General features: G+C 64.0%; 1 protein-coding gene across 2 annotated transcripts in view; it reads right to left on the reverse strand.

Annotated features, from left to right (window-relative positions):
• PKD1 (polycystin 1, transient receptor potential channel interacting) overlaps positions 1-12,228 on the reverse strand; it is a 41,400-nt gene that overhangs the window by 3,657 nt on the left and 25,515 nt on the right. For both annotated transcript variants that reach the window (XM_035021964.1, XM_035021962.1), the window contains 22 exons: positions 11,939-12,088; positions 10,522-10,665; positions 10,106-10,385; positions 9,805-10,018; positions 9,539-9,722; positions 9,063-9,215; positions 8,245-8,389; positions 7,513-8,136; positions 7,051-7,207; positions 6,530-6,782; positions 6,254-6,449; positions 4,977-5,147; positions 4,754-4,897; positions 4,453-4,663; positions 4,239-4,365; positions 3,311-3,427; positions 3,170-3,219; positions 2,739-2,923; positions 2,535-2,628; positions 955-1,070; positions 673-875; positions 397-591 (listed from right to left, as the gene is read on the reverse strand). In XM_035021964.1, coding sequence (XP_034877855.1) covers positions 397-591; positions 673-875; positions 955-1,070; positions 2,535-2,628; positions 2,739-2,923; positions 3,170-3,219; positions 3,311-3,427; positions 4,239-4,365; positions 4,453-4,663; positions 4,754-4,897; positions 4,977-5,147; positions 6,254-6,449; positions 6,530-6,782; positions 7,051-7,207; positions 7,513-8,136; positions 8,245-8,389; positions 9,063-9,215; positions 9,539-9,722; positions 9,805-10,018; positions 10,106-10,385; positions 10,522-10,665; positions 11,939-12,088 — 4,113 coding nt within the window. The remainder of the gene's footprint in view (positions 1-396; positions 592-672; positions 876-954; positions 1,071-2,534; positions 2,629-2,738; positions 2,924-3,169; positions 3,220-3,310; positions 3,428-4,238; positions 4,366-4,452; positions 4,664-4,753; positions 4,898-4,976; positions 5,148-6,253; positions 6,450-6,529; positions 6,783-7,050; positions 7,208-7,512; positions 8,137-8,244; positions 8,390-9,062; positions 9,216-9,538; positions 9,723-9,804; positions 10,019-10,105; positions 10,386-10,521; positions 10,666-11,938; positions 12,089-12,228) is intronic.

Here is a 12,228-nt window from a genome sequence, read left to right on the forward strand (position 1 = left end):
AACCCCACTCGGGCCCACCGCAACAGAGCTGGCCAGCAAACTGCCCACAGCCAGGGTGCCTGGTGCCAGGAAGGCAGCCCAGACACCTGCCGATGCCCCGCCAGGGGTGGGGGGCAGACACGGTCCCGCCGAAGGCTGAGACCACCCCCAGGGTCCCTAGAGGCCAGGCAGTAGGAAGCATTTGACCTGAGCATGAGAAGAGGCAGAGCAAGGATTGGGGTGGTAGGAATCGGGGGTGACGGAAGGCGGGGCGGGGCAGGGCGGGGCCAAAGGGCTTCTGTAGGGAACCAAGGACAGGTGTGAGGTTTTCGACAAAGGGAGAACCTACAGAAGACACTGTGCTGGCCCAGACGGGGGACAGGAGCACAGCTGCTGGTCAGCTGTGCCTGAGCTCACCCTCAGCATCCCGTGCAGCTTCTTGACCTTTCGGGCTTCCTCCTTTGCCAGGAAGAGCGCAAAGCCGTGGGGGGGCCGCACGCGGGGCACACGCTCGCTCACAGGCGTCACGGCTGGGCTCTCCACCAGGGTGTCATCCTCGTCAGGATGGAGCCGCTTGGCCACCAGTGAGAAGTACAGGGCTTCTAGCAGGACCTACGTCAGGGGTGGGGGGGGGGCATCAGAGGGGCCCGCAGGTGCCAGAGCCTGGCAGCCGGGCCCCCACATCCCACTTACCTTGAGAGGCTCCCAGCCAAAGAAGGAGGCCAGGAAGCTGGAGCTGCTTGAGAAGAGCCACATCACACTCACGCCAGGGGGGAAGCTGGCGCCCACCCAGCCTGAGACCCCCACAGTCGCAGCCACCAAGAGCAGGCTGAGTCCGTGGGCCAGGGGCGCACACCAGGCCGGCAGCAGCCGCCTCCGCAGACCGTCCACCAGCCCTGGGGAGGGAGACAGACCGGTGACAGGCAGCCCACAGGAAGGGGCGCCTAGGGGTGTCCTGGAGACCCCAGAACGCACCTGTGGAGAGCTTTGCCGACTGGGGCTGCTCCCAGGTCAGACCCGGGCTGGGCAGCCCCCTGTCCCCCAGCCTTGGCAGCATCAGCGTCTCTGTCCTCTCTCCGGGGGCGCTGGACCTGAGGCACAGAAGAGGGGAGTAGCCCTGCTCACCTGGCGTCGAGAGGAGAGGCGGCGGGCAGTCCCAGCTCCTGAGCCTCTTCGGCTGTGCAGCCCCCTCCCCACGGTCAGAGACGAAAGACACCGCCCCAAGCCGGGTGGACCTGGTGCTGAGGCTCAGACCCCCACCGGGGACTCTGAGGAGGGGCCGCAACACCCACCCTGCTCCTCACGCTGCAGACCCGCGTCAGCCTCCCTTCCTGGCTCCCCCTCACCTCCTGCTTCCTCCACCAGTGGATGGAGTCCTCGCCGCACCGCTGCAGCGGCCCCTAGCCCATCCCCAAGCCCCGGGCCTGGCCTGCTCTTCCCACCAGCACACCGACTCGGCCTGAAACCTCCCAGTGAGCGCTGCCCACGCCTCCCACCTTCGCCCTCAACCTCCCGTGCTCTGATGCAGCTCTGTGGCCTAAGACCATTCGTTTTTGGATGAGGAGACCTATTTGTCTTTCAAACGCCAACAGTACGCGTGCTCTGCAGAACCAGGGGACGCCCGGCAGACCTTGCCGGCTTCAGAGCTGCTCCACCAGAGCAGGGGGGCTGCAAGGGCAGATGGGGGGCAGGGGGAACGTGAAGCGGGAGTGCGACAGGCGCCTCCTGGGGGGCAAGCGTGCACACCTGCTGCGGTCTCTGCACAGCTGTGCCCTGACCGTTCGCCCCGCACTGTTAGCAGCCACCTGGCCCAGAGCTGCGCTCGGTGAGTCTGGCTTCGAGAATCTCCTGCGGACACGAGGTGCTCTCGCCCATGCAGGCACCTCTGGGACAACCAGCCAACACCAGTGACCGAGTCCTGCCCTGCACGCGGCGACACGGGCAGGCAGGGTCTTGGGCTGGAGGTACCAGGTCTGCTCCGCTTAGAGCTACTATCCCAGGATTTCCCCATATCAGAGACCTTTTAAGTCGATTGGCAATTTCTTCATAAAAATACAATCATACCACAGTTATCTGTTTTTGTAAAAAGATTCGAGACGCTTTCCCCTTTTCTCTGTGTTCTGGGACAGTTTATGTCTCAGTGATTTTTGGTCGCTTGAAAATGAGAAGAGTTAAAGGAACAGGAAAATAGATACTAGACAAAAAAAATAAATTTTATATGAACCATCCAGCCCAGAAATTGAGAAAGTCTTAAAAATATAAAATCCAAACAGTTTCCACCAAAAAAACAAAGGCTATTTAGAAAACATGCCGGGGACCCCTCCCTGCAGCCAGGCCCTGCCTCACACTGGCTGCCTCTGCTCTCCACTCGCCACTCTCTTCTGTAGCCTGCGGCCAACGGTTACTGGCCCGGGGCCACCCCGTGAGGTCCTTCCCACACATCACCCAGCCCCTCAGTGGGGAACCCAGCACAGCGCAAGGCTGGGCCCTGGAGGGGAACAGGGCTTCTCAGCCTGGGCTCCCCACTGCCTCCCAACCCCAGGACGGGCACTCACAGGCCAGTGAGCAGATCCGTTTCTACTTGAGTGTCCTGGGTGGGGGCCAGGCTGCTGGCCCCTTCAGCCAGGATCTGCCGAATCAGGTCCTCATCTACGGGAGGAGTGGAACACGTCAGGGAGGGCGTGGGCCCCTCCGACCCCCAACCTCAGACCCTCCCTGGGGAGAACACGAGGATACCACTCCTCCCCACCCCTGTTCACCTGAAGCCGAGAAGTATTTGGCAGGTGAGGAGGGGCTGACCAGGGAGAGACCGTCCTCCTCTGGGCCCAGCGTGCGGCCCAAGCGGCCCCGGGCCAGCCGCTGCAGGGTGTTGCCCACGATGGAGGGGTCACTCAGCAAGTCTGGCCAGTGAAGCGTGCCCTCGCTGGATGGCCAGCACACCAGGCTGCAGGGGACACAGGTCAAACGAGGGAGCCCAGGGGACCACGTGTGCACATACTCCCGAGTCCACCACACACGGACACAAAAGGCTTCCAAGCAAACACGGCTGAGATAGCGGGTGGCAACACCCAGGGCCCGCAAGCACCTGCCAAGGACACGCGACAGCCCACGCAGCCCACACGGCCATAACACGGCACACACGGGGGTGGCGGACCTACACCAAGGCTCCCATCTTCTCATGGACCCCTACCTTTTAGAATCATCCGAAAATAAGTCACTTTTCATTTGTCCAGCAAAGGCCTATTGGGAAGTGCAGAGAATACCTCAGACTCTGGGCCGCCTGAGGTGACAGGAGCCCCCCGCCCCAGAGGGCCCCTGGGGGCACACTCGCCTCCACGTGCAGCCCCGGGAAGGTGAGGAAGGAGCTGTCCAGCACAGACGAGTCCAGGTAGCTGTCGATGTCCAGTACCTGCGGCCCTGCGGGGGTAGAGCTCGGGCCCCCGGCCACCTACGGGAAGAGGCAGGCAGTCAGCAGGAGGCAGTTCTGCCTCCCAAGCAGGCAGAGCCTAGACTGGTGCTGTGCTAGAGAACGTTCTAGAATGATACACACGTTCTGCAATTGCACTGTCCACACGGTAGCCACGAGCCCCTTGTTGCTACACAGCACGTGAAATGTGGCTGGTGCACCTGAGGAACTCCAGGTTAACTGAACACAAGCAGCCCCAGGCGGCTGCCGGTCACTGCGCTGGACTCCTGGCCTACAGCAGACGGTCCTTTCCGAGGAGGCTGCCGTTGTTCGGCTGGTACCTCCCTTGTCTTGTGAGGCCCCGTGTGGCTCTGGCCGCATGGGCCGGGACGAGTCAGTCCACGAAGCCTGCTGTGGATTCTTTGGCAGCGGTGGGCCCATCAGGGAGACCATCTGGGCTTGTGCGCGTGTGAGGTCTCACAGGGCTCTGCTGGCCTCTTGCTAGAGGTTGGCTCCGGTTTGCGATTTCCTCCCGAGTCGGTCTGGGAGCTTGTCCTCCCAGGAACTTGTCCGTTGCACCTCGGTCGTATGACAGGCTGGTGGACAGCAGTTCACGGGACCCCCATCCATCCTGCTGGTTTCTATGGCCTCGGTGGCAAGGTCCCCTTGGGTCGCGCGTGAGTTCGACAATCTGCAGTACTCTGTTTTCTTGGGTCAGTCTAGCCAAAGACCGGCCAGCACTGCTGACCTCGCTGACTTTCCCTGTCTGGCAGCCACACTGGACAGCCCTCTGCACAAGCGGTAAGTAAGGCCCACACCCCACCCTCCAGGAGCTCCGCGGTGCCCAGCCCACCTTGCTCCGGGACATCCGGAAGAGAAACAGGATGACCAAGTAGACGGGATAGACAACCACACTGGACACCAGGCCGACGGCAACTGTGTCAACACTCAGCGGGATCAGAGCGGACACAGGCCCCGCGCTGCGTGGCAGGAGAGAAGAGAAACCCAGGCTGGGTCAGGCGGGAGGGCGGGAGGGGCCACCTGGACACTCACAGCGCGGCACCCACCTGTAGGCAGCGTCTCCCACGACCCCGTACCACACAGCGTTGGCGCCCAGGAAGAGGCAGAGGAGGAGGACGCAGCAGGTGGCCCTCTGGACGCGTGTGAAGCGGCTCCGAGGCGGCCGGTCCCAGAGGGACAGCCAGATATGCTTGTCAAAGAAGCCACGCTGCAGCTCGGCCACTAGGAGGCGCCGGAACCGCCGCAAGGCCAAGTCACCTAGGCAGAGGGCAAGGGAGGGCTTCAGGAGGCCACAGGCACAGGGCCACCCCTCCAGGCCGCTGCGGCGGGGACGGGCGGGGCCCTTACTTGCTGCCAGCACGTCCTTCTCCACGAGGCCGCCGTTGGCCTCGGTCTCCACCGAGAGCCAGTCGTTGACCAGGAAGAAGGTGCTGCGGGAGTTCTGCAGGTCCCTGACGATGACGTGCTGCAGGAACCAGGCGGGGCTGAGCCCTGAGGGGAGGGGGTGCTGAGTCAGGCGGAAGGGCGCTGGCGGGGTGCCGGCGGGGCGGCCACAGGCGCCCCCACAGACCTTTGTTGTCGTGCCACACGCGGATCTTGCGCACGCTGCCCAGGCTGTGCGGGGTGGCGATCTGGAACACGTCCAGGCTGTTGCGGCGGAAGGCTCTGTCCCCGTCCAGGTGCCGGTGGCCACTGCGGCCCTCCGCCCCATACAGCATGATGCCCACATGCGCCGTGGTACCTGCGGGCGGGCGGACACGCAGACCAGACGCGTGAGCCCGGGCACGCCGTCCTTCATCCACCACATGCAGGCGGTCCTGGCTCCACACGGACCCACGTCAGCTACCTCAGCGCGCCAGAGACTTGGCCCCCACGGCGCGCGTGCTCGGCATCCGAGCGGCTTAACCAAGTGACTGCGTGAGGCCCAAACGTGGCCTCGAGCTCTCCGGTCTGCTCTGGGAACGACAGACCAGCGCGCTGACGGGCGGCCCGTCCCCGTGCACCCGCCGGTTCCCTGCTCCTCTTCCAGCAGTAAACGCGCGCAACGTTTTACAGAACTGGGTCCTCCAAAGGGTGAAAGCACAGGAAGGAAGTGAAAAGTGGGAGCACAGGGAGAGAAATTCCGATCAAAAGTCACCAGGCACGTCGACACTGCGGGTGGTTCACTGCAAACGTTCCTACGCAAACAAGGACAACGGTCAGGAGAGAGAGGACAAAGAGGGCGCACAGGAGAGAATGGTCAGAGGGGCAGCGCGGCGGGGCACGGGAAATCCTGCAGCCACGTGGGGAGCACCATCCACACCGCGCGACAAGTTTTGCATCAAGAAACCAAGCGCGGGGCGCCTGGGTGGCTCAGTCGTTAAGCGTCGGCCTCCAGCTCAGGTCATGATCCCAGGGTCCTGGGATCGAGCCCCGCATCGGGCTCCCTGCTCTGCAGGAAGCCTGCTTCTCCCTCCCCCACTCCCCCTGCTTGTGTTCCCTCTCTCACTGTCTCTCTCTCTGTCAGATAAATAAATAAAATCTTTAAAAAAATTAAAAAAAAAAAAAGAAACCAAGCACTTTGGTTTCCAGTGAGTCTAACATCCAAGTCATCTGTCCTCGCTTGCTACGGGTACCGTCTTCCCAGTAACAGCTTATGCCACCCACACTGACCGTCCACTCGCTCAGGCGGGCAGGCCCTGCACCCGGGTGCCCTATGCGGCCGGCGGGCCCCGAGAGGCCTGACGAGCTCCTACACACAGAGCAGTGGGTAAACCAAGCCCTCGGTCTGTCGTCTACAAGGGACAGTGGCCAGAGAGAGCAAGCAGGGGCGGCCCGGGGGCCTGGACGAGGCAGCCCCTCCCTCACCTGAGCCTCGGCCCCAGCCGGTCTTGACCAGGATCTCGTACTTGAAGCGGCCCGCCTTCCCGCAGAAAGGGATGACGCGGACCCGGCTGACGTCCAGCTGGTCCAGCTTACGCAGGATCACGGCCATGACCGCATAGGTCACCAGGCACACGGAACATGTCAGCAGAACGATGTAGTTCGTGCCTGGGGCCGGGTCCTGGGGAGACAGAGCCGTCAGGCCCGGAGGCACGGCCCACGCCCCACCTCCTCAGGACAAAGGAACGTGGTGCCACTCACTGGGAAGACGAAGTGGATGTGGCTGGGGGGCACAAAGAGGCTGGCCCCGAAGGCTGTGAGGTGGCGGGTAAGGCAGACGGCCTGGCTGGGGGAGGTCTCCTCCAAAGGCACGAGCCCCTCCGTCCTCCACATCATCTCCTTCTCACTGAAGTACTGGCACAGGGACGTGTAGAGGCCCACGGTCACCTCCAGCGCTGACCAGTGGAAGTGGCTGGTCAGGTTCAGGTAGTAAGTCCCTCCTAGGTCTCTGGTCCTGGGAGAAGTTGGGGGAGCGTCACAGCCAGACCCTGCCCAGCCCCAGGCTCTGAGTGACAGCGATGTTCTGGCCCCCGGCCTCTCGGCCGAGCCACCCCCACCACGTGTCGCCAGGGCAGCCCACATCCCGGTCCTCCTGCCGCCATAGCTGTTCCCGTGGGGAGCACACAGAACCTTGGCACGCACGGATCAGACCACGTTCACCCTGCCCTCAGGGACCAGCCCCACCCCACCGATGGGGCCTCTGTGGCAGGGCATGTCCTCACCCCGGGGCGATGAAGAAGGTGTAGGGCCTGTGGTCGTCACCCATCAGCTGCTCCAGGCTGATCCTCCTGCTGGCCGAGCAGTTGTGCTCGTTCGGCCGGGGCGCCGAGTGCAAGTACACGGCCAGGTAGGGCTCAGGCTCCTCGGGCAAGTAGCGCTCTAGCAACACAAACACAGGGTAGGACGGAAGCCCTGGGCCATTCCCGCACCGTGGGTGACACCCACGGGAGCCCTCCGGAGCCCTCCCCGCTCCGTGCCGGCATGGCACCTGCTCTGCCCTCATCCCTCACCGCCCTCGGGCCAGGCCCCCAGCAGCCTGGGGAGCGGGAGGCAGGCTTTACTGAAGGCCACAGAGTTGGGGGGTCCATGAGAAACACTGGCTCACCCCACCCCCTGCCCCCAGAAAGGCCGGGCCAAGGCTGGGAGGAGGCAGCAGCCGCGAGCGCCCCGCCCCTGGCACCCACCACTGAGCAGCGTGTAGGTGAGCTGCAGATGCAGCCCGGCGGCGGGGTTGCTGTTCTCAGGGGTCACCACAACGCTGACCGAGGCCTGGGGCTGCACGATGGTGGAGCCAGCAGGGGTGGGGGGGCGGCCCCGGGCGGCCTGGTCTGAGCTGTTGGGCACTCTCACGGTGATGGCGCGCTCCGAGGCCAGCTGCCCGATGGGGATCTGAGCCCCGGCCTGCGTCTGGAAGGCCATGGAGGCCACCTTGGTGGAGACGGTGTAGTTGCTGATGTAGCCGAAGGGGAAAGGGTTGGAGTCGACCAGGAACATGAGCTGCACCACGTCACTGAGGTTGGACAAGGCCCCACTGAAGGCCGCGGGGATAGAGAAGTGGCAGCCGGGAACCGAGGCGTTACCCTGGCAAAGCAGGCTCAGCGGGTCCGAGCGCTTGCCCTGGGCCACGATCTCCTCGCCCGCCAGTGTCAGGGGCTCCTCATTGAGGACGCGGGAGCGCATGAGGATGCACATGAGGGCCGACGAGAGGTGATAGGCCCTGGACGCCACCATAAGCGTGGGCGGCTCTGCGCCCAACTCTGAGGGCTGTGGGCCCTGCACGTCGGCACTGGCCAAGTGGATGAGGTCACCTGTGGGAGCAGGAGGGGTTGCGGGGGGTCACTTGTGGGGGAAAGGCAGGAGGAGGCTGGTGGGGGGGGAGGGGGCACCACACACACCTGCCCAGCCCTCGCCCACACCTGTGATGTTGAGGATGCTGTCGGCGATGCCCGTGGGCGTCCCGGTGCCGGCGGCAGTCTCGGCCTGCAGGATGCGCATCATGCCCTCAAGCTTGTGCAGCGTCTTCTTCAGGCAGGAGCCACACACCAGCTCCCTGCTGGACACCTGCAGGGAGGCCAGGGCCGTGTTCTGCCCTGCTCCGGTCTGGCTGAACAGGGCTATTCCCCCTCTGGCCGCTCAGCCCAAGCTCGGCTCCAGCACACTGGCCATGCTGCTGGGCGCCCACTGTGGCCATGGCCTTTCCCCAAGCCCTTCCATCTTGCAGCTGGAAGTTCCACCCACATACCTCCCTACTGAAAACTCTTCCGTGGCTTCTCCCCACCCACAGACGAGGTCCAGCAGAATGCCACCCTGCGTCCCACCCCAAGCTACATACATGGCCATGGGAACCATGTGTCACAGGGCTCCCCACCTCCCTGGAAAGATTCTCTGCATCCTTCTCTGCTGAAGGCTCTGCAGCAATTTCCCACCCCTATTGAAAGTGGACTCAGCCCTGCCCAGTCCAGTCCCCGAATCCTGGATGACGATGGTGGTAGCTCTCAGAGCTGCAGAAGCCAGGTCACGTGCAACCAGGGGCTGGAGCAGAACGGCACAGGAACAGCCTCTTCCATCTGCCCTCCCTACAGCTAGGCTGCTCCTTGTGCCCTGGACCACCATGCACAGTCGCCGGAGGGACAGAGGCCCCCGTGGCTCACACACTAGAACAGCCAAGGACCGGCACGTGACTGGGGAGACAGGCCAGCACAGGGTCTGCCGAGGGGCCTGAGCTCCCCCGTACCGTGCACTGGGCCAGCGCCGCCGCAATCTGCTGGATGTCATCCACGGTGTTGACCCGCAGAGAGACCAGGGTCTCTGTGACGTTCTTGCGTATCTGGGCTTGCAGCTGCCGCCTGGCGTCCAACTCTGCTGCTGCAGCCACGGCCAGCTCGGACTGCGGGCAGCAAGCACAGGGGAGCCCTGAGTGGGCAATAGGCGGCCCCACCAGCGGTGATGGCAGGTGCCATGCAGGCCGTCTCAGCCACCACGAAACTCGGGTGGTGGCTCAAGCCCGGTTTCCTAAGGAGCAAAAGGGGGCTTTCCCAAGACTCCTTACAGGGGGTGGGCATGGAGGTGGGGGAACCCACAGGTGGGGACAGTGGAGAACAGAGGTTATTTCAAGGAGACGCACCAGGGGACTGATCATTCGCAAGACCTCGGGGACTGGCCTGGCCCCACCCTCCCGCTGAGGACAGACGAGAGAAGGGGAGTCCTCACCCCCGTGCTGGCCTCATTGAGCACAGTGATGAGGGCCAGCGAGTACTCGATGACGTGCTGGGGGTCAGCCTGTCTCAGTAGCCTGGGCAGCATGCTCTCCGTGAGGCTATGTAGCCAGGTCATGAGGTCCGAGGGGCCTCCTGGGGGGTCGCCAGGAGGCTCTGGCAGGGTGATGGCCAGAGAACTGTGTGCAAAGGCCCCCGGTGAACGAGTGGCAGTCCCCGCTCCCACCTGCCACCCACCCTGACCTCCCTGCCCAGGCTCACCTGTTGAGGGCGACCACAGCCGCACCCAGCTGGTCCTGCACGACCACGGCCAGGCCCACCTGGAAGTGGGGTGCAAACCCGGGCGGCAGCACGGCTCCATAGGAGGAGAGGCTGCCCCTATAGACGCAGAACTCCTCGCAGTGACCCTGCCGACAGCGCCGCAGCAGCAAGGCGTATACCAGGGGGGCGCTCGCATCTTCTGCGTCCTGCCAGCCTGCAGGGCCCCCACAGTGTCAGCTGTGCCCCCAGAGTCCCTGCGGCCCATACGTCGTGCCTCTCCACCATCCGCAGCCGCACTCACCTGTGCACTCGAAATGCACCTTGGTGGTGAGGGCGCGCACGGCGTCCAGCGGGAAGAGGCGGCAGGAGCCCCCACGCGGGGGACGGTTGGCAGAGAGGCGGATGGAGGCGCAACCCTCCTCCTCACCCGAGCGGCCCAGCACCGTGAGGGTGAACGTGTAACCCTCGCCGTCCCGCAGCACGCCGCGCCGCAGCACCAGCCGCATGCCCGAGCTGCCCGTTGATGTGGTCGTCTCGTCGAGCACCAGCGTCTGGTTGCTGAAAGTGCGCGCGGCCCAGCGCTGCGGGGCGACATGCAGAGCCGGCGCTGAGGGGCGGAGCGGCCGCGCCCCGCCCCTCACTTGGTCCTCTCCCCGAGGCCCCGCCCTCTCCCTCCCCGAGCACGCCCCCCCCACCCCACCCCGCAAGCTCGCTCACCCCCCGCTTGGAGCCCCTGCTGCAGTTGTCACAGCGACCCTCCAGGTACACGTAGGAACTGCGGCTTACTGCGTACACCGCCTGCGCCTTGCAAGACACACACTCCAAGGACACGATGGGTACCCGGCCCCTGCGAATCAACACCTGGGGACAGGGTGGGATCACAGGGAAGCCATGACCTGAGCCAGGCCCTCCGCTCCTGGGGCCCAGACCCGAGTCTGCACAGTGCAGTGGGGCCGCAGCTCATGGGGGAGCTGGGCCTCTGGTCTCTGCCTTGGTGCCATTCTAGTTGGGAAAGCTCCTCTGAGCCCAGCCAGCTCGTTAGCCTAAGGTCCAGCTGCCCAAGGCACTGTGGGCTCAGCCCTCACCCACTACGTTCAACTGGTTTTGTGTCTCCAGTCTGCGGGATGGTGGTGGACACCCAAAAGAAGAGCGTCCACACTCGGTTTCTTTTCTGTAGCCCCCAAGGCCCAGCGTGGGCCCAGCACACACGAGGCCCTTAGGTGCTCACCCACACGCAGAACGGACGGGTGAATGCCTGTGTGCGGAGAGAGCAGCTGTGCACAGCACGGCCCTGAGGTCCCTGCCGCCCTGGGACGGGGCCCACCTCAGCCAATCCAGGCCCTGCTCTAAGCTCCCACCTTGCCGGACAGCCCCTCTGGACAGGCCGGCTGGAAGAGCCTGATGCTGGGGACAGACAACCCCGTGCTGGGCACCAGCAGAGCCTAGCACACCGGCTCCCATCAGCACACCTCACCCAAAGGCAGCAGGAGTAGTTGCCCTGGGGTCACCCGCTCTGTGGTCCTGACCTGTCTGGAGGATCCAGGGGAGGGGAATGTTGAGCACATGCACACACAGGGGTGAGATCAGGCCCCTCCTGTTCAGTAACGAGAACACCCATGCTCTGGGAAGGGGACCTGTATCGTCACAGCACCTGGGGCCCCTCAAAGACCTGGAGTGCCACAGCCACATTTGGAAGGAAACAGTGTTGAAGCGGGATGTTTTGTTAAAGAGAAACTGTATCAAAAGTAGTAACTCCTGGGAGCCTGGGGGGCTCAGTTGGTTAAGCGACTGCCTTTGGCTCAGGTAATGATCCTGGAGTCCCGGGATCGAGTCCCACATCGGGCTCCCTGCTCAGCAGGGAGTCTGCTCCTCCCTCTGACCCTCCCCCCTCTCATGCTCTATCTCGTTCTCTCTCTCAAATAAATAAAAATCTTTAAAAAAAAAAAAAAAAGTAACAACTCCTAAGGAGAACCAGCAGCTTCCCCCCAGAAGCACCACAACATAGGAAACCCTCAGCGTTCGGCGCTACCTGGGGGCAGACGGCCCTGTACCTCAGCCCTCCCCGGCAGCTGTGTCCACCCTGGAGGCCCGGGCTCTGCCTTGCTGGGCTAAGGACCAGGCCAGCAGCACCCACCGTCTGGTTCGTGGCCTCCTCCTTCCGGCCTGCCTTCCACACGGTCAGGTTGAAGGTGTACTCCACGCCGGCTTGCAGGCGCTCCCGAGGGACGGTGACCACGCTGCTCCCCCGGGGTCCGAAGGTCAGGGTACACCCACCGGTCTCACTCTGTAGCCACAGGGGAGAGGGCGTGAGACCCTGGATGGCTTCAAAGCAGAGCCTGGCTCACGGCACAGCTGGGAGAGCCCGCTCCCTATGCTAGACTCAGCACGAATGACCGAGGGGGCGGGGGGGGGGGGGCAGGGGAC

Source organism: Mirounga leonina, unplaced genomic scaffold (genome assembly GCF_011800145.1).
Source record: "Mirounga leonina isolate KUSES-001 unplaced genomic scaffold, KU_Mleo_1.0 Mir_175, whole genome shotgun sequence".
Taxonomy (NCBI): domain Eukaryota; kingdom Metazoa; phylum Chordata; class Mammalia; order Carnivora; family Phocidae; genus Mirounga; species Mirounga leonina.